The 21,029-nt window shown below is 41.9% G+C and overlaps 2 protein-coding genes across 2 annotated transcripts in view; one reads left to right on the plus strand and one right to left on the minus strand.

The window, feature by feature from the left end:
• Nucleotides 1-12,303: 12,303 nt before the first annotated feature.
• COL22A1 (collagen type XXII alpha 1 chain) overlaps nt 12,304-21,029 on the minus strand; it is a gene marked incomplete at both ends in the record, with an annotated part of 168,582 nt that continues 159,856 nt past the window's right edge. Inside the window, 3 exons of the mRNA XM_083358189.1 lie at nt 12,304-12,491; nt 15,448-15,525; nt 18,397-18,579. Coding sequence (XP_083214315.1) covers nt 12,304-12,491; nt 15,448-15,525; nt 18,397-18,579 — 449 coding nt within the window. The remainder of the gene's footprint in view (nt 12,492-15,447; nt 15,526-18,396; nt 18,580-21,029) is intronic.
• Nucleotides 16,218-21,029, plus strand: part of LOC310638764 (proto-oncogene Mas-like) — a 481,088-nt gene continuing 476,276 nt past the window's right edge. Inside the window, exon 1 of the mRNA XM_083360107.1 lies at nt 16,218-16,245. The gene's annotated coding sequence lies outside the window, so the exon portion shown is untranslated. The remainder of the gene's footprint in view (nt 16,246-21,029) is intronic.

A 21,029-nucleotide genomic window follows, 5' to 3' on the forward strand; every position in this document is an offset into this window, starting at 1 on the left:
ATTAGTGGAATGAGTTGTCTCCAGAAATTGTGAATGCTCCAAAGTTTTTTTAGAAGAGATTGGACAACCATTTCTCTCTATAAGGCTTCCTGCTTAAGCAGGGGGTTGGACTAAAAGACCTCCAAAATACCTTCCAACTCTTTTATTCTGTATATGTATATGTGTGTTTATGCACACACACACACACACACACACACACACATTTACAAATTGTGATCCATCCTGAGCAACTGAATTTTAAAAATTAATACATGTAACTATTAAACTTGAATAGAATTCTCCCTGAATTAATGCAAAAAAAAAGTCTTCTTGTATTTTTTCCCCTTTTATGAATACTATACAGTGTTCTGTTCCAGCCTATGTTACAGTTTACTTCAAGGACAACCTTTTTTTTCTTTTTAAATCAATAGGCTGGAAAAACCCATCCCAAATTTATTTACAGTTCCAAATCATAAAGTCCTTCAAACAAAAAACCAAAAAAAAACAAACCAGCAGAATATTTTCCTTAACAAAAATAAATGATTCAAACCTCAAACAAGAGTCAAACAGGAAGATTAGCAAGAACAGACCAGGATTTTCTTTGGATTTCTATGAATGGTTGCCTTCAGCAACCAGCACTGCCCACACCTTCCCCTTTTATTAACAGCCCCAAGGCGTGGCTTCTCAATGCCTTCTCCTCCTTTCACTGAGTTGCTTCATAAACTTCCTCTGGTCTGCTCTGCTCAACTGCCTTCTGCTTCTAGCGTCTCTAAACAGATTCAGCTGTGACTCCTCTGAGTCTGAACCCTCCTCCTCACACAGCTGAGCCTCATAATGAACGCGACTGGAGGGGCCCGGCTCTTCCTCTGACTGAGAGTCCTGTAATGCATCGGAGCATCCCTCCGACACCGAAGGCTCTCCAAACCCCTCCTCCTCCTCCTCAGATCACTTGGACTCAGCTGCTGGGAGCACACACTGACACAGAATCACAACATACAGATCTACAAGATATGCATGTACAGAAGAATGCCCTTACTACGTACAAGGACAAAAAGCACACAGTGGACATGGAACCTTTTCAACAACCTCCAGCTCTGCATAATTGGGCTCTGAATCTTGCACGGTGTTCAAAAGGTATCAGATGTGCCATCTGTTCACAGTTGTCCACATTGGACAGAAGAAAACAAATATGTGTAAGACAGATAAATACAAAAGTATATCTGAGAAAATTAACCTGCAGGGTAAAAAAGGTCCTGAGGGAATTAAGCAAAGGCATAGTAATAGTGCGTTGTTGTTGTTGTTGTTTTCAGTTTATTTATTTATTTATTTATTTATTTATTTATTTATTTATTTATTTATTTAGATTTATATACCGCCCTTTCCCGAAGGACTCAGGGCGGTTTACAGGGTATTTAAAAGAAAATCAATACAAACGTTAAAACAAATTTAAAAAGATTAAATAAAACCCTGAGAAAAATAAAAAACCCAGTTAAAATTAAAAAAAATTCTCAGCCTGGGCCACAGAGCTCGAAGAGCCAGGTCTTCAGGTCCCGGCGGAATGAACGGAGGTCGGGGGCAGTCCTGAGCTCCGCAGGAAGCTGGTTCCACAGGGCAGGCGCACCCACTGAGAAGGCCCTACCCCTGGGTGTTACCCGCCAGCAATATTTAACCGGCGGCACCCTGAGAAGACCCTCCCTGTGGGAGAGCACTGGATGAAGGGAGTTTGATGCTGGCAGCAGGTGTTCCCTCAAATATCCCGGACCCTCGCCATTTAGGGCCTTATAGGTCATCACCAGCACCTTGAATCTCACCCGAAGGGCAACTGGAAGACAATGCAGCTTGCGGAGTAGAGGTGTTACATGGGAGTATCGGGAGACCCCCATCATGACTCGCGCAACTGCATTCTGCACCAGCTGAAGCCTCCGGGTGGTCCTCAAGGGCAGCCCCATGTAGACAGCGTTGCAGTAGTCTAAACGGGAGGTCACGAGCACATGAGTGACTGTGCGTAGGGCATCTCGGTCCAGATAGGGTCACAACTGGCGCACCAGGCGAACCTGGGCAAAAGCCCCCCTGGTCACGGCTCCTATATGATCTTCAAAAGTGAGCCGCGAATACAGGAGGATGCCCAAGTTGCGAGCCCTATAAATGGGGGGTAACACTTCACCCCCCATTGTTAGAGATGGAATAGTCTGGTTGACCCGAGATGCCGGTATGCACAGCCACTCAGTCTTGGCAGGATTGAGACAAAGCCTGTTTCTCCCCATCCAGACCCGGACCGCTTCCAGGTAACGGGACATCACGGCGAGGGCATCGCTGGGTTGGTTTGGGGTGGAGAAAAAAAGTTGGGTATCATCAGCGTACTGATGATACCCCACTCCAAAACCACGAATGATCATATAGATGTTGAACAGGAGGGGCGAGAGAACCGACCCCTGAGGAACTCCACAAACAGGAGGCCTTGGGGTGGACCTCTGCCCTCCCATCAACACCGACTGTGAGCAGCCCAGGAGATAGGAGGAGAACCACCGCAAAACAGTGCCTCCCACTCCCAACCCCCTGAGACGCCGCAGTAGGATACCATGTCCCAAGCCCGCCAGAGATCATTCACCAGCGTGACCAATGCCGTCTCCGTGCTGTGCCCAGGCCTGAAACCTGATTGGTACGGGTCCAGATAATCAGTTACATCCAGGAACAGAGGAAGCTGATGGGCCACCACACTCTCAACAACCTTCGCCAGAAAGTGGAGGTTGGAGACCGGACGATAGTTATTTAAAACAGCTGGGTCCAGGACAGGCTTCTTAAGGAGAGGTCTCACCACTGCCTCTTTCAGGGAGGCGGGGAAGACACCCTCCTTCAAGGAAGCAGTTATTACTGCCTGGAACTAGCCTCGTGTCTCCTCCCGAGCTGCATAAACCAGCCAGGAGGGGCATGGGTCCAACAAACAGGTGGTGGAGCTCAGCCTCCTCCTCATCCTGTCCACATCATCAGGGGAAACAGAATCGAACTCAGTCCAGATAAGATGCTCAAGACCGTCCGATTCCTCCACATCAGACTCTGCCCAGTCAGAGTCCAAACCGGCCCGGATCTGAGCGATTTTGTCCGTCAGATGATGACTAAACTCCTCGGCCCACCCCTGCAAGGGATCCTCCCTCACCTCCTGGTTAAGAAGGGAGCGAGTCACCCTAAACAGGGCAGCCGGGCGATTATCTGCGGACGCGATAAGGGCAGAGAAGTAATTAGCCTTCGCCGTCCTCATCGCCGCAAGATAAGACCTTATAAAGGTTCTTAACTGCAATCGGTCAGATTCGGATCGGGTGGATCTCCAACAGCTCTCTAGACCCCGTCTCCAACGCTTCATCTCCCAGAGCTCCACAGAAAACCATGCCGCCCAACGGGATCTGCGCCGGGTCAGGGGTCGCAAGGGTACAACACAGTCGAGTGCCGCAGGGGCTGCCTTATCCCAGGCATCAACCAAGGCCTCAACTGGGCTGTGAGTGAGGGCGATGGGTATAGACCCAAGCACCATCTGAAACCGTTCTGGGTCCATTAGGCACCTGGGGCGGAACCACCTGAAGCTAAGAGGTTTTAATTAGTCTTGGAGAATGATGTTTCAATACATTAATTACTGTAGGAGATAGAATCATGGAAAAGGAAGGAAAATTGACCTTCAAAGGGAACACACTAAAAGCTAAATTTCTTCCTTTCTTGTGTGTTTCTTGATAGTACCTGGTGAGTTGATGCTTGGGGCTAAACATTAATTTCATACATGGATGTTAATATGTTAATATACCTCCTTCCTCTTGATTTTATTGAATGTCCTCTATCATTTTGGGCACCCTAATCCACACAAAAGGTTTGCCATTTGCTAATACAAAATGGTATTTCAGAAAACAAAACAAAACAAAGAGCCTTGGTGGAGCAGTGGGCTGATGCCTCCTTAAGTAACACCAGCTGCCTGCAATTAGTGCAGGTTCGCGTCCCACCAGGCTCAAGGTTGACTCAGCCTTCCATCCTTTCGAGGTAGGTAAAATGAGGACCCAGATTGTTGGGGGCAATTAAGCTGACTTTGTAATAATGCCGCTTGGGGTGTGTGTGAAAGCCCTAATAAGCAGGCATATACATAGAATGAAGGTTATTGCTAAGCACATTGATTTGTGCTTCTTAGATTGTAAGCCGCCCTGAGTCTTCGGAGAAGGGCGGGATATAAATAGGATTAAAATCAAATAAAATAAAAAAAAACACAACCCACCAGCCATGCCTTCTTCAAATACTTGTAAATTAGCATGCTAATTTGCAAATAGGATGTTACAGGTGATTCATATTTAGAGATGACCTTTAGAGCCTTCCACTCCTAAGCATTTTTCTTTTTTCTTTTTCTTTTTTTTCTTTTCTTTTTTCTTTTGCCAAGCATTAACTTTCATTTCAAGGGTGTTAGTTTATATATTAATTTGGTGAATGGCCAGAGTCCAGTCTCTCTCTGCATGACGAGTTTCAGATCTGAAAATCAGAACTCGAATTTACTACAGGTCTTCCTTGACTAAAGGCTGCAACTGACCCCAACATTTCTATCGCTAAGCGAGATCGTTGTTAAGTGAGTTCTGCCCAGTGATGGGATTCAAATATGTGAACAACTGGTTCTCTGTGTGAATTTCGCTTCCAGAAGTTCATTCTGGGCCTGGGCAACAAAAAAAATTAGCTACCAGTTCTGCCGAAGTGGTGCGAACTGGCTGAATCCCACCACTGGTTTTGCCCCATTTTATGACTCTCCTTGCCACAATTGTTAAATAAATCACTGCAGTTGTTATGTTAGTGACACAGTTGTAAAGTGAAACTGGCTTCCCCATTCACTTTGCTTGTGATTACATGAGCCCAGGACACTGCAACCGTCATAAATGTGAGACAGTTGTTAACGGTCTGAATTTTGGAGATTCTGCAGAGGTCGTAAGTGTGAAAAATGGTTATAAGTCACTGTCTTCAGTGCCACTGTAACTTTGAACACTCATTAATAAATTATTGTAAGTTGAGAACTACCAGTACTTCAGAATGAAAACTTAGAGTTTCTAAAACTCTAAACCAGCAAGAAATAAAAACGGAAAGGTATATACTGAGGAGAAGTTTGAAGAGATTTTTCTCCATAATGTTATTGCTTGGTCTTCATTACAGCTGGCTTCAGGTAACTAAGCTACACAATTCTATATATGAAGACTCATTGTGGTTGAAAATATGGAGGAGAGAAACTAAGAGTGATTCAACAATAGAATCAATTACCAAGGGGTGTGTTTTTTTTTATTAAATGTGGTCAAAGAGAAACGGTTAATCATCTACCCAAAATAATTTAATTTAGATCTCTCTGTGAAGCAGGAAGTTGGATTCAATAGTCTTCAATTATGCTTTCCAAAGCTCTAATTCTCGCATTCACTTTTATAATACTAATTTCTACTCAAGTATTCTAAAATGTCTACATGTGTTGATCTTCAAAAATCTAATTGCTAGGACGTTTTTACTTCAGCGTTTATCCACGTATAATACATATGTACATATTTCATACACACAAACACACACACAGCAGGCAACATGAACAGGAAATGGAATTACTTTTTCTATAATGTACATAGTGCCCCCCCCAAAAAAAAATATCTTCCCAATGATGTCTAACCTTTTTTTAAAAAAAAAATCCCAGCACATTCAGAGCAGCGAAAAACCTTTTGCAAGGAGACATGACATTTCCTGGAATGAATGATCTGCGTTCATTTTGCCGGGACCTGAAAACCTGGTTTTTTGATCTATCAGGCCTGGACTGAAGGGGTTTTAGCTTTCAATGTTGTTTTAATTGTTGGGCTTAATTAATTTAATCTATTTTAATTTTATACTATTTTTATATTGTATTTTATGCTGCCCTGTAAACCGCCCTGAGTCCTTCGGGAATAGGGCGGTATAAAAATTTAAATAAATAAATAAATAAATAAATAAATAAATAAATAAATAAATAAATAAATAAATAAATAAATGCTTCTAGTTGGCCTTATCATTGGAAGGAAAAGAGAAACCCATTGTAAGCTCAGCAGAGCTGTAAGTGGAAGAGGCTTTTAATAGTTTCAATAAAGTTAGTGTTGCTGAAACCATTTGGCATCCTTCAACATTTAAAGTAAGATTAATCACACAGTCCACCACTCTTAGGTGGACCTCACTAGTAGGTAGGATTCCCTCCCCTCCCATGGATTCTTCCCTTCTTCAAGATTCAGCTTCTTCCCTCACAATGATGCTGTAGGGCATTGCACGCCCTTACCTCCATGCCAACACTCTCTTGTATCTTAGGATTTATATTGTTTTATTTAGCATCCTAGTATGATTTATGCTGATTGCTTATTTAGTATCCTATGACCATCACTGAGTGTTGCATCTTATGATTTATGATGAATGTATTTTATGATTATAATCATGATTTATCACTTGTTACTTGTATGTACACCGAGAGCTTATGCACCAGATGCAAATTCTCTGTGTGTCCAATCCCACTTGGCCAATAACGAATACTAATTCTAATTCTAATTAATTCTAATTGTAATTCTAAAATTCTTCTCGAGAAAAAAATCTGCCTCTGTTTTGAGGAAAAAAATGGGGGGAGGGCGGTTTGAATCATTTTATACCCCAATTTTGTGATTGTTGCTTTTGCTGTTGCACTATCACTCTACTGCTTTGGAGCATTGTTTGCTGCAAAGTCTCTGGAGGCTTCCTATTTCTTCAGGCACAGAAACTAAGAAGCTGCTGCTAAGGGTAAGTCTAACTTGATTAACTCTTAGTGATCACATAGATTTTCTCTAAGACATAAACAGCCTAATGCTCAGCAATTACCACAAATAGCTCTGTTAATCTCACCTCCATCCACTGTAGCTAGCACATCACTGTGATTAATTCAATGTGGATAGAGGGCTTAAGAGAAGCAATCTTCTCCATCGCGTCTTCACCTTTGCTACTACCTCGGATGATTCTTTGAAGCTTTTGGATCTTCTTAAGGAAATAACTTGACTCTCTGTAAGAAACCCTTTCTCTGCTCAAGAAAGTAATACCAATTTGTTGGTAGAGATACTGGGTATCTCCTATTCTCTGCATATAACACAGAGATCTGCAATGGGGAGGCAGCCCACAACTATACTTGGGTTTTGATGGCATGCTGGGGAACACATTTCCCAAAATGCTTGTAGCCAGGAGAAGTATCTTGGCAGGATCAGATGCAGAAACAAAATTTAATGTAACCTAAATTTATGCTTAATTAAATTTTATGGGGAGCACACCTGGCTCCTGGACCCACAGGTATTTTTAGTGGCACAATTATTTGCTTTCATAGTTATGAACATGTCTACTTGCTGATTTCCCATGCCATCAACTAGCGATCGCTCCACGATCGGTATAAATTCAAAGATAGTCCGGATAAAATAATTAAAGTAATAAATCTGTTTTAAAAGGTGTGGTTTTATAAATACTAAAAAGAGATCAAAACTTTCACTTCATAAGGGATATCATACTGGATGCTTGGAATGGCACACAGAGTAGGATTATCTTTGACTTCAGAAATGGGATGAATCATATACAGGTAAGCCTCAACATGCGGCCATAACTGAGTCCGAAAATTCTGCTGCTAAGTGAGACAGTCGTTAAGTGAGTTTTGCCCCATTTTACGACATTTCTTGCAACACTTGTTAAGTGAATCACTGCAGTTGTTAAATTAGCAACATGGTGGTTAAGTAAATCTGGCTTCCCCCATTGATTTTGCTTGTCAGAAGGTTGCAATAGGCCAGGGGTAGGCAACTTTGGCTCTTTTATGACTCGTGGACTTCAACTCCCAGAATTCCAGAGCCAGCAGGGCTCAGCTTGGAAACCTCTCCCTTTCCCCTCAGCATGGCTGGCTCAGGAATTCTGGGAGTAGAAGTCCACGAGTCATAAAGCGGCCCAGGCCTAGGCCAGGGGTAGGCAACCTTGGTTCTTTTATGACTCCTGGACTTCAACTCCCAGAATTCCTGAGCCAGCAGGGCTCAGCTTGGAAACCTCTCCCTTTCCCCTCAGCACAGCTGGCTCAGGAATTCTGGGAGTTGAAGTCTACATAAAAGAGTCAAGGTTGCCTCCCCCTGCCATAAGAGATCACCTGACCCAGGGACACTGTAACCATCATAAATATGAGTCAGTTGCCAAGTGGTGGAATTTTGATCACATGACCACAGGGATGCTGCAACAGTCGCAAGTGTGGAAAATGGTCCTAATTCACTTTTTTTCACTGCCATTGTAACTGAACAGTCAGTAAACAAATGATTGTAAGTTGACTACCTGGACAGGAAAACAAGGTTTCCTCATTTTGGCAACCTGCAATGACAGAATAATAGAAATGGAAAAGATCTTATGGATTATATAATCCAATGACCTGCTCAGTGAAAGATCCGCTAGTGCAGGGGTCTTCAAACTAGGCCCTTTTATGACTTGTGGACTTCAACTCCCAGAATTCTTCAGCCAGCATGCCTGGCTGAGGAATTCTGGCAGTTGAAGTCCACAAGTCATAAAAGGGCCAAGTCTGAAGACCCCTGCACTAGAATCTCCCTAACAGAGGACCATCTGGCCTCTGCTTTAAGGTATCTCAATGAAGGAGAACACAACATATCATGATCCATTTGTTCCGCTGGTTGCCATTTCTACAGTAGAATGAATCCCTCTAAGCCTGACTCTCTTTCTCTGTAAACGTAAGTCACTGGTTCTCATCCTGTCTTCTCTGTAAGAGCAAATAAGTCAGTGATGGGATTCAAATAGGTTAACAACGGGTTCTCTGTGTGTGATTTCAACTTGCAAAAATTCCTCAGTTACTTTTTGGAGCGTTGGTGGTTGAAATCCACATTTGCAAGATGTCCAGTTTGGAAAAACAACTTGATGTAGGAGATGGATCAAGCAATATTCAATATTGTTGGATTTGTGGACATATCAATCCATATCTCATCTATGGGCTGTATAACTTCTCAAGGTGTTTCACCCTAGGTCCCTTCAGCCTATAACCCAGTAAGATAAACACCTTGTTCCTGAATAATGATTTGATCTTTCCTTCGTTCCCTCCCTCCTTCCTTCCTTCCACTTCCCCCCTTCCTTCTTTCTTCTACTTGAATGACTTTGAGCAGGCTGAATCTAAACAATTAAGCTGAGATTCAAACACCAAAACAGATAAATATATGGAACTCTGTATTGTTTGCAAAAGGAATTCCTTCCTTCCTTCCTTCCTTCCTTCCTTCCTTCCTTCCTTCCTTCCTTCCTTCCTTCCTTCCTTCCTTCCTGTCTATCTATCTATCTATCTATCTATCTATCTATCTACCTACCTACCTATCTATCTATCTATCTATCTATCTATCTATCTATCTATCTATCTATCTATCTATATCTATCTTTCTATTATCTATCTATCTTTCTATCATCTATCTATTATCTATCTATTATCTATCTATCTATCTATCTATCTATCTATCTATCTATCTATCTATCTATCTATCTATCTATCATCTATCTATCTATCTATCTAATGTATTGGGACTGTTTTGCCATTGCCAGCAATGGGGTGGGCATGGCTTCTGTGTCACATATCCAACCTGCGGGCCGGTAGTTTAATACCCCTGATCTATGACCATACATTGAATAAGCAAAATTAATCCAAATTAACATTCTTGGTCTGTGTCACTTCTCGCTTCCTCATAGCCTGATCTGCCTAATTTTGTAATTCTTCATTCAGTGGGATTCCTACCTTGAAAGGTAGGAATTTGCATCTTGATTAGCCTTTGATTAGCATTCCAAACCCTTAAAGTTCAATCAGAAAACAGCCAAAATGGACTGGGAAAAAGGTAACACAGTATATGATTTGGGGTTTATTCTACCTGCTGACCCCAAAGCACTTTTTTCCCCTTATATACAGTATCCACTTTTCCAGACTTTGGAACAACTAAGCAGGAAACTGTTTCAGAGCTCTGTTTGGAACTGCAATAGCACCATTTCCAACCACTAACATCTCAAGGAAATGTTGAAGAAAATAAACCATTCACAAATGATAGAAGAGAAAATAAAGAAATAATAATAACAACGAACATTTATACACACACACACGCACAAACACATTTAAACACACACATATATGTGTGTGTTATAGTTATATATATAAACCTCCGCCTCATTCAACATCAATCAAAGATTGCCATACAGAAAGAAAAGAAATAGCAAAGCTATTTCCTTTCTAAATAATTAAGCAAGCATATTTCCTTGCCAGAAAAAAAAAAGAAATATTCTATGCTTTATCTTCTAGAAACAAAGCAAAGCAAGCATCCTAATTACTTGGAGAATAGCCCACCTGCTATAAACACAATTTAGACACGTTTTATGCACAGGCACACAAGATAAATAGAGAAATCTTGCTGATGTGGTGAAATCCACATTAAAAACAGCGCCTTTTAAAACACACAAGTAACATTTGATTGTGGTATAAATTACTCCTTTTAAGCACTTTTAAACAGGGTAGCCCAAGAACTGGATTTGAAAAATAGTAGGACTTTTGTTTCTTTATGTGTAAGCATCTCCCTCATGCCGCCAAACCCCTGGTGAATAGTTGGCTGGATCCTGTGAACATTTCTTGCTTCAGAACACAAAGTTAAAGGTTAGATCATTTTACAAGGGAAGTGGAAGATCTCCTGTGTACACACACACATACATGATGACCTTGGGCACAAAGAACATGTCCTGTCATGGCAACATGTATTAAAAGATACAATTCACGCAGTACAAGAATCCAAATTGAAAACAATTTCTTCGTGTGCATAAAATCCTAGTTCAAACTTTGCCATCTTTCTTTAAGGAAGAAAGAATGCTAGGACCGGGAAATAATGTTTCTTAAGCTGCAGGGTCCCTGGTGCTCTCTGAACCTGATGCTTTTCTTGCAGACATTTCATGACCCAACTAGGTAACATCATCAGTGCTAGGAGGGGGTAAGGTTGTGGAGTGGAAGAAGGCTGTGGAGTCCTTGGTGCTCTCTGAGCTTGGTTGTTTTCTTGCAGATATTTCATGACCCAACCAGGGAACATCATCAGTGCACTGATGATGTTACCTAGTTGGATCATGAAACATTTTCAAAGGAACCACCAAGCTCAGAGAGCACCCAGGAGGCCACCATTCAACTGTGAGCTCCAAATATTCTTTTTTATTGGTTGCTTAGCTTTCTTAGGGAACTGCTGCTAAGCAGCTCCAGAAGACAGTGACAGGGTTAGCTGAATAATCTTTGGGGAAAGATGATGGTGATGGCAGAAGAATTCTTTTCATAATTTCCCAGGAATTTATTTTGAAGATGCATTGCTGGTCCTGTTTATAAGAGATCAAGCACCAAAAGTATGCTTTTGAGCATACATACCCACAGTTGCACCGTTAAAAGATCAGTTATCCTACGGGCAATTAAGCCAAAGGTTAAAAAAAAAAAGATGAAATATGAATTTTCACAGATGCATTTTACTGAACAAGCAAATAACTGCAAAATCAGCTGTTCGTTTAAAAAAAAAAGCTGGATCTGGTGAAAGTCTCTGGTTGCAATTAGAAAGATATGATTAGGAGCCCACAAGGTTTTTCAAAAGGTCATTCCAACCTGCGAGTTGGAAGATACAACAGAGGAAGCATGAAGTCTTGAATTGTCCATGCTCCTGTCTGCCACTGTCGCCTGGACTTTTCTCGTCCTCATTTTCCTCCTACGTTTGACACAAGAGGTCTGTGCTCAGCCATGGTGAGCAAAAGAGCTTCCTAAGGAGTGTGCAAAGACACGTGCAAATTGCCTCTTCCATCTGTCCTCTTGCCCTCAGGAGACTGAGATTGCTACGTCTAAACCTCTCCTGAACACTTGCGGGACAAATCCTTAACAGCCAATATCACAGCATCTCCAGATGTTTCACCCATGAATGGTGGCTAAGCTAGCAAACAGAAATCTAAATATCTCTCAAGGGCCCCTAGCATCTACTTACCCACTCTTTTCCTTTCCTTCCTATTTTAGGTGAACTTTCCAGAAAACCATCTATAAAACGGGGAGGGGGGGAGGGAAATCATCCTCAAATCTTTATATAAAAATATTCTTAAAAAAGAACAAAGAAAAGAAAATCTTCCCAGAAAAATCACTTCTCACTGCATAAAATAATGCAAAATTAATCATTTCTTCATCATAAAAACTCGACTGTCCGGCAGCATTTGATTTTCAGAGTCTCCATGCTCCTTGTCAAAGAACGGAAGAGACAGGATCTCCCACGGTAGGTCCACAAGCAGCGATGGAGGCTACGTTTTTTAAGGTCCTTTGATGTTGCTGGGCCGAGCGGCTAGACTTGCGTAATAAGCACATTGGGAGGGGTCACATTGTCCATTGGCCCCTGGAGGTCCTGGGGGGCCCATAAGGCCAGGAGTCCCAGATTCACCTTGAGGACCTTGTGCTCCAGGAAGTCCATCTTTACCGTAGCCAGGTTCACCTGGAATACCTACAAAACAAAGTGGTATGGGTAAGTGGGTTTGCTATGGGGTGGGCAAGCTTAGTAGACAAAACTACAGCGTTGCAAGCCCATCTGAGCCCAACATTTCTGTTGCTAAGTGGGACATTTGTTAAAGTGAGTTTCGCCCCATTTTACAACCTTTCTTGACACAGTTGTTAAGTGAGTCACTGCAGCTGATAAGTTAGTAACACGCTTGGTAAGTGAATCTGCCTCCCCCCACTTGACTTTGCTTGTCAAAAGGTTGTAAAAGGTGGTCCCATGACCCCGGGACAATGCAAAGGTCCTAAATATGAACCAGTTGCCAAGCATCTGATTTTATTTATTTATTTATTTATTTATTTATTTATTTATTTATTTATTTATTTATTAAATTTGTATACCGCCCTTCTCCCGAAGGACTCAGGGCGGTGAACAGGGCAATACATATCAAAAACAAGATACAAAAATTAAAAACGATTAAACAAAATGCCCACGAATAAGTTAAAACACATTAAAAGTAGGTTAAAACACATTAATAAAACCCAACCCCATCCCATCAGGCCAGGCCAGCTTGTTCGAAAAGGTAGGTTTTGAGATCGCGCCGGAAGGAGCGGAGGTCAGGCGCCATCCGGAGCTCGACCGGAAGATGGTTCCATAAATCCGGCGCGCCCACAGAGAACGCCCTCCCCCTGGGGGCCACCAGTCGGCATTCTTTGACCGGTGGCACCCTGAGGAGGCCCTCTTTATAGCTAATTTTGACCACGTGATCATGGGGATGCTGCCAAGGTCACAGCTGTGAAAAGTGATCATGTTTTCAGTGTGGTGGTAACTTTGAATGGGTCACTGCTACTACCTGTAGTCCTCGACTTACAACTGTTCGTTTAGTGACTGCTCAAAGTTGCAACAGCGCTGAAAAAAGTGACCTACAACCGGTCCTCACTCTTACATTCATTGCAGCATGCCCAAAGTCATGGGATCAAAATTTGGGCACTTGGCAACTGACATGTATTTAACAACAGTTCCACTGTGCCGAGGTCGTGTGAATGCCATTTGTCAAATTTCCCAGTCAGCTTCCAGATTCATCACAGCTTTGCTGCATACAGTATTAACCTTGTGAACTCTAAATGGCTTGGGTCCGGGATATTTGAGGGAACACCTGCTGCCAGCATCAAGCTCCCTTCGTCCAGTGCGCTCCCACAGGGAGGGTCTTCTCAGGGTGCCACCGGTAAGAGATTGCCGGTGGACGACACCCAGGGATAGGGCCTTCTCAGTGGGGGCGCCTGCCCTTTGGAACCAGCTGCCAGTGGAGCTGAGGACTGCCCCCGACCTCCGTTCATTCCGCCGGGGCCTGAAGACCTGGCTCTTCGAGCTCTCTGGCCCAGGCTGAGAATTAATCTTAATTTTAACTGGGGTTTTAATTTATGCAGGGACAAATATTTTTTTAAATCTGTTTTTAACATTTGTATTTTTGCTTTTTAATCACCCTGTAAACCACCCTGAGTCCTTCGGGAAAGGGCGGTATATAAATGTAATAAAATAAATAAATAAATAAAGCTTTCGCCTTCCATTATGTATTCAAGATGGACAGTGATTAACATTTATACGTCACTTATATGTAAGGGTGTAGTTCTATACATATGTAGTATATAGTATGTTTAAATGGGTATTATCTAAGCCAGATTTTTTTAATGACCACATGAATCATTTATCAACTGCAGTGACTTGCTTAACAACCATGGCAAAACCCAATTGTAAAATTGGGTGCAACTCTCTTAACCACCACCACCTTGCTTAAAAAAAGAAATTCTGGCCTCGATTTTGGACATAAGCCGAGGAATACCTATACGGCAAAATTGGCAATTCAGGACACAGCGGCTTCATGCATTGCTCTGTCAATCTGTCTACAAAGCACTGCTTTAAGGAAAAAAGCGCAATCAAAGGACCAACTCAACAGTTTTCTCCATCAGCAGGGTGTTTTCTCCACCAAGAGAAAACTTGGCAGATTTTCACCCCATTTCTCAGGAACCCTTTTTTTCAAACTATGACAGCTTCTCTTTGTTTTAGCCACCTGCTTGACTTCAAACAGCTGTGCCTTTTTTTAGCAGCACCACCTGCTAAAAATGTACAAAGCAAATGGTAGAGAGAATTGTTTTCATGCTCCTAAAACCACTTATTTCTACTTCCTGAATGGAAAATGTGGACCTCTTGGAGTATTTATCTTGTGGAAATATGGAAAAGTCAAAAGGAAGCTTTGGGTGGACAGCACCTTTTTTGGATGGAACCTTGTAGAATAGGCAAGGTGGGTTGTACGACATGTGTAAGTTCCGGCACCTTTTTCTTTTACAAAAAAAGCATTGCAGAACACAGATAGTCCTTGACTTATGACTGCACTGAGCCAAATTTTCTGTTGCTAACCAAGAGAGTTAAGTGAGTTTCACTCCGTTCTATGACGTTTTTTTGCTGCAGCTGTAAAGTGAATCACTGCAGCTGTTAAGTTAGTCACACGGTTGTTAAGCCAATCTGAGAAGAGTTTCTGACAAGCAAAGAAAAGCATTGCTTGTCAGAAGGTCACAAAAAGTGACCGCATGACCCCAGGACACTTGGACAATTGCCAAGTGTCTGGATTTTTATCATGGGGGCCATGGGGATGCCGCAACGATCGTATGTGTGAAAAGCAGTCACGAGTTGCTTTTTCCAGTGTTGTTGTAACTTGGAGCAGTCGTTCAATGAACTGTTGTAAAATCGAGGACTTGAACAATAAGTATTTCAAATGATGTTGTCTAGAAATTCTGCAACTTCTAGCTTGTAAGCAAACAACCAAGCTCAGAGAACACCAAGGACTACAAAGCTCAACCTGCACTACAGATATTCTCTTCTATTGGTAGTTCTGGCTTGGTCAAGTATGGGGAAAGTTGCCATCAACCACATAAATCCCTCTTTGCAGAGACTAAGCTCAACCACCCACCTGCTATTCCTGGAGGACCAGTTTCACCTCTCTGGCCAACGCCAGGATCTCCCTTCTCGCCTTTCTCTCCTCCGTCACCTGTTGGAGAAAATGAAATACATTTCAATTACAGAATCAGACTTCCACTGTTTTGCAGAGTGCAGATATAAAGCATTCTTGACCAGTACCCATTCACTTCTTATCGATACGATACCAATAGCCATCCTTCCATTTTAATTGGCATGTGATCCATCCTTTTCTGTTGCTATGCTCAAATGTCAAGGCCCCAGATCTGCTCTCCTTTCAATTTTTATCCAGAAACAGGCATTACTGAGTTTTAATATACTTGCAGAAAAGAAAGTTTACTGAATGAACACAAATGGAGAAATCCAGCCTCTTTGCATTTTCCGGGAAGACCCTCATGCAGGGTTACAGAATGTGCAAAATATGGCGATTTCAAATAACGGGGCACGTTTCCCTCATCAATATGAAATCTTGGCTATTGTTCAGAATGTTTGAAAAAATTAGCAAGTAGAATATTTGAAAATTTCAGAATGTTTGAAAGATTAGGTGACTGGAGGCTAAACCGTGTGAAGAATAATTGCCAGAACTGGGTATGTCAAGTTTAAGGAAGAGAAGGGTGAGGGGGGACATCATAGCAGTGTTCCAATATCTCAGGGGATGCCCCAAAGAAGAGGGAGTCAAGCTATTCTCCAAAGCTCCTGAAGGCAGGACAAGAAGCCACGGATGGAAAATAATCAAGGAGAGAAGCAAACTAGAACTAAGGAGAAACTTCCTGACAGTGAGAACAGTTAACCAGTGGAGTAACCTGCCTCCAGAAGTTTGGGTTGCTCCAACACTGGAGGCTTTTTAAGAAGAGATTGGACAACCATTTGTCTGAAATGGTATACGGTTTCCTGCCTGAGCAGGGGGTTGGACTAGATGACCTCCAAGGTACATTCCGACTTGGCTATTCTGTTAAATGTAGTCTCATTCTATATGTTTAAGGTATTTCAAGTCCCATTTGGGTGACATCGAACAGTAAAATTATCTGGAAGCTGTGCAGTCCCTCAGGGAAGGTAAGATTTTGCTGCTATTCATAAAAAACGGCCTACATTTTTTTTCAAGATCATGCAAATTTGTGAGGAAGGAGAGAAAGGCAGTTGCTTTAAGAACCAAAATAACTTGAATGGGTGAATTCTTTAAATCGGTATTTATTTATTTTTAAGTCATTGCAGAAACAAAGTTGGGCTATTTTCATTAATATTAGGGAGGTGTTCTACACTTGTTACACTTGTGGGAGATCCGAAACAATATGAACAGACTGAATGAGCACTTTCGGGAATACTTCTGAATTCGCCTGCGATTTTTCATTAAATGTGAAAATTGATTATAACAGATGGATGGACATAAAGACTGCATTTAAAAGCAGAAATTTAAACACATTTGGCTCTGTCTTCTGCTATTCTACATGCTTTATCCACCCGGAGTGTTTGGGGGGAAGGAAAATCTGACTGTGGTTTCAGTTGTACTATAAAAACCATATGGAGAAGAGGGTGGAAGTAACTCAATAAATTTATTTATTTTATTTATTTTATTTAATTAGGTTTCTATACCGCCCTATTCCCGAAGGACTCAGGGCGGTTTACAGGGCAATATTTAAAAGACAATATAAATTAAGATACAAATAGAATTAAAAAGAATTAAATTAATAATAGCCCAACAATAAAACAATGTTAAAACTTAAAACTAAAAACCCCCTCAGTCCAGGGGGGGTTAAAAGCTATCAAGCTGATATTCCCTTCTACCTCCTACGATGTGTCATTCCATTTGAAAATACACATTCAGAAATGTTTTGCCATTGTGGGAAGTCAGCCCCCCACCCCAGAGAAGGAAATATTACTCTGGCTTTAGACCTTCATGGTTGAACTCTATTACTGCCTCCCCCCTTTCTTTGCATTAACAGTTTAAAGCTTGTTTATCAAGTCTCCCTGACCAGATCAATTTTAATCTTGTGCCAGTAAGTGCGTTATTTACACACTTATTTATTTATTTACCCAGGAGATTTTAAGGACTTCCTCTGCGTAACAACATCAGCTACTGACTGGATTTCCAAACTCGACATTACACTCTGAAATGTTATTTCTGTTTTCCTCTTAGGTTTTATTATTGCTTCTTTTTTTAAAAAAAAATTGTCTTAACTGTTTTAACTTGTAAATATGAAGTGTTTTTAATATTGTGTGTGACCAGCCATACGCTAAATAAATAAATACACACTTGTGGCACAAAGGGGGATTTGTGGGAAGTCAGCCCCCCAGAGAAGGAAATATTAAAAGGGCAGAAAAATATATTTCCTCAAAGGATCTTAAAAAGGCAGAAAAACATACCCAGTTTTTTTTAATAGCCCCAAGTCTCCCTCCCCCAAGCAGAAACCAGCTTGGTAGAAATGCAGATGATCTTGTCAGAAAGACTGGAATCAAGAAACTTGGATTAGGAAGAAAGATCCCTAGAATCAACACCAAAAATCTAAGAGGCATCAGCCACAGGGAAGCAGGATATGACCCTTGGGACATAATAGGATTAACCCACCACCATCAGAATACCAGAAAGGCACACCCAGACTCAGGTCATAATACGTGGCACAGGAACAACTCCAAACAAAAGGCTCCGGAGGGTATAAAAACCCACTCCCTATATGTGCTCACTCTTTTTTTTTTTTCTTTTAGAGCCATCTTCCTGTCTGGCTCTCCTCTTCAATAAACTGCAACCTTCTTTCTAAAGGAGTCGCCATGTTGTTTATTCCCAGCTTGGACTGAACCATGATGAGGACTTCCTTCAACACCATAATAATTTCCATTTATTTGAGAATACCCCATTTCACATTGCAAAAAGTGTCCATAGTCCTTAAAAGATCTAAACTGGAAGGAAAATTTGGACCTAAAGCTGCTTTCCAGCTAAGGAGCTACTCACCTTTTGGTCCCATAGGTCCCAATGGACCTTCTGAACCTGGTTGTCCAGGTCTGCCAGGTTGTCCTGGAGGGCCAACTCTACCAGGAGGACCTTCTTTTCCAGGTGATCCAGGAGGCCCTGGTCTACCTTGGGGTGCTTTGATTTGGGAAGGCTGCAACTGACTTATGAGGTAGGGCAGTCTGGCTGCAGGGGAGAAAAAAAAAACACAGAGAGACACACAGAGAAGAATGAGAGAAAATATTCTTAATGAATAGATAATAACAACAATAACAATAACAATAACAAGAAGAAGAAGAAGAAGAAGAAGAAGAAGAAGAAGAAGAAGAAGAAGAAGAAGAAGAAGAAGAAGAAGAAGAAGAAGAAGAAGAAGAAGAAGTTGGAAGGGACCTTGGAGGTCATCTAGTCCAACCCCCTGCTCAGGCAGGAAACCCTCTACCATTTCAGGCAAATGGCTGTCCAGTCTCTTCTTAAAAACTTCCAGTGTTGGAGCATTCACCACCTCTGGAGGCAGGTTGTTCCACTGGTTAGCTGTTCTAACTGTCAGGAAATTTCTCTTTAGTTCTAGGTTGCTTCTCTCCTTGATTAGTTTCCATCCGTTGCTTCTTGTCCTGCTTTCAGGCACTTTGGAGAATAGCTTGGCTCCCTCTTCTTTGTGGCAGCCCCTTAGATATTGGAACACTGCTATCATGTCACCCCTCACCCTTCTCTTCATTAAACTACACATACCCAATTCCAGCAACCGTTCCCTATATGTTTTAGCCTCCAGCCCCCTAATCATCTTGGTTGCTCTTCTCTGTACCCTTTCTAGAGTCTCGACATCTTTTTTACATCGTGGTGACCAAAACTGGATGCAGTATTCCAGGTGTGGCGTTACCAAAGCATTGTAAAGTGGTATTAATACTTCACGTGATCTTGATTCTATCCCTCTGTTAATGCAGCCTAGCACTGTGTTGGCTTTTTTGGCAGCTGCAGCACACTGCTGGCTCATATCTAATTGATTGTCCACTAGGACTCCGAGATCCCTCTCACAGTTACTACGATTGAGCAAGGTACCACTTATACTATACCTGTGCATTTGATTTTTCCTGCCTGACGCAGAGAAAAAAAGCCACGTGACAGCAGGTGACTGGCCAAATATCTTTCTGCAACGAATCATAAACTTGTAGGTTTGGTCTTTGGGAGAGAGGGGCAGTTCTTATTCCCCAATTTTTTTGAACAAGACAAGTTGCAAAGTCGTGTGCAGAAGGAGCGATGTGAAAAGGCTTTGCTTACAAGCTCACAGTGATATCCTTAGGGGTAGTTGTGACACCCTCAGGAGCAGCCTTCAGAGCAAATAACAGCTGGGCTTGAAGCACACAGCCTGCCTTTTTAAATGTTCCAAAGAGAACAAGAAGAAGAAAAGGGAAAAAAAAACCCTCACAACTACGAAGTAATAAATAACAATGCACCTTTATATTAATGTGCTTCTTCCACCAAGTGAAGACATTTTTATTTTCCCTGGGAAATTATTTTGAAAAATGCTTTAGTTTGCAGAATATTTTTAGCCGCTGCCGCATAGCATTGTTATTTTTTTTTCTTTCTTTCATGCATATTTTACTATTTTATGATATTTATTATTTACCACTCTATAATCTACTGAGGAAAGGGCAGCGTGCAAAGCTTCTCCTTAACACCGAATTCAGAAACTATAAGAAAAGCAATGGCTGTATGCATGTTAGAAACAGCCACCCCCAGAAACCCAAATGAATTAATTTGGCAATGTTGCAGAGAACAATTAGATTTTAAAAAAATGACAAGAACAAAATTAAAAGAAATGTTCTTACTAGTGTCTACTATGACAGATCCACTGGAGAAGAATTTGCTTTATCATTCAGAATAGAGCTGGAAGGGGCCTTGGAGGTCTTCTAGTCCAACCCCCTGCTCAGGCAGGAGACCCAATACCATTTCAGACAAATGGACATCTTGTCTCTTCTTAAAAGCCTCCAATGATGAAGCACCCACAACCTCTAAGGGCAAACAATTCCAACTAATTGCTCTGTTAGGAAATTTCTGCTTAACTCCAGGTTGCTTCTCTCCTTGATTAGTTTCCATCCATTGTTTCTTGTCCTGCTTTCAGGTGCTTTGGAGAATACTTTGACACACACCCCCGACCCCCCTTTCTTCTTTGTGGCAGCCCCTCAAATACTGGAATACTGCTATCATGTTACTCCTAGTCCTTTTCTCTAGTCTATCCAAACCCAATTCCTGCAACCAAATCAAAGAGGCGTGAAAGAATAGCAGTGGGAAAACTCAATTGCATTGATACTTGTTTGGAAACTGCTAGACAAAGTCCTTCCAGCAATTCTTGCCTTGCCCTACCTTGATTACAACTTTGTCTTTGAGAGGAAGGGGAGAAGCTGAGTGTCCGATACCTCTGATTTTACTGGGGGGGGAAATGAAAACCGGAGAAACCCTGGGAGAGAATGACCAAGCCTGTTGTGATTCAGGGTCAGCCTGTGGGTTCGGCAGTTGGGTCGGATGACTCAGAGGAGGAGGGGGGTGTTGAAGACCTTGCTGAGGGGGTTGAAGATCTTGCTGATGATAGCCCTCAGGCAGGCCCCTCCCACTTGGTCACCATGGAGACCCAGCTGTGT

Source organism: Vipera ursinii, assembly GCF_947247035.1.
Source record: "Vipera ursinii genome assembly, chromosome: 3".
Lineage (NCBI taxonomy): Eukaryota > Metazoa > Chordata > Lepidosauria > Squamata > Viperidae > Vipera > Vipera ursinii.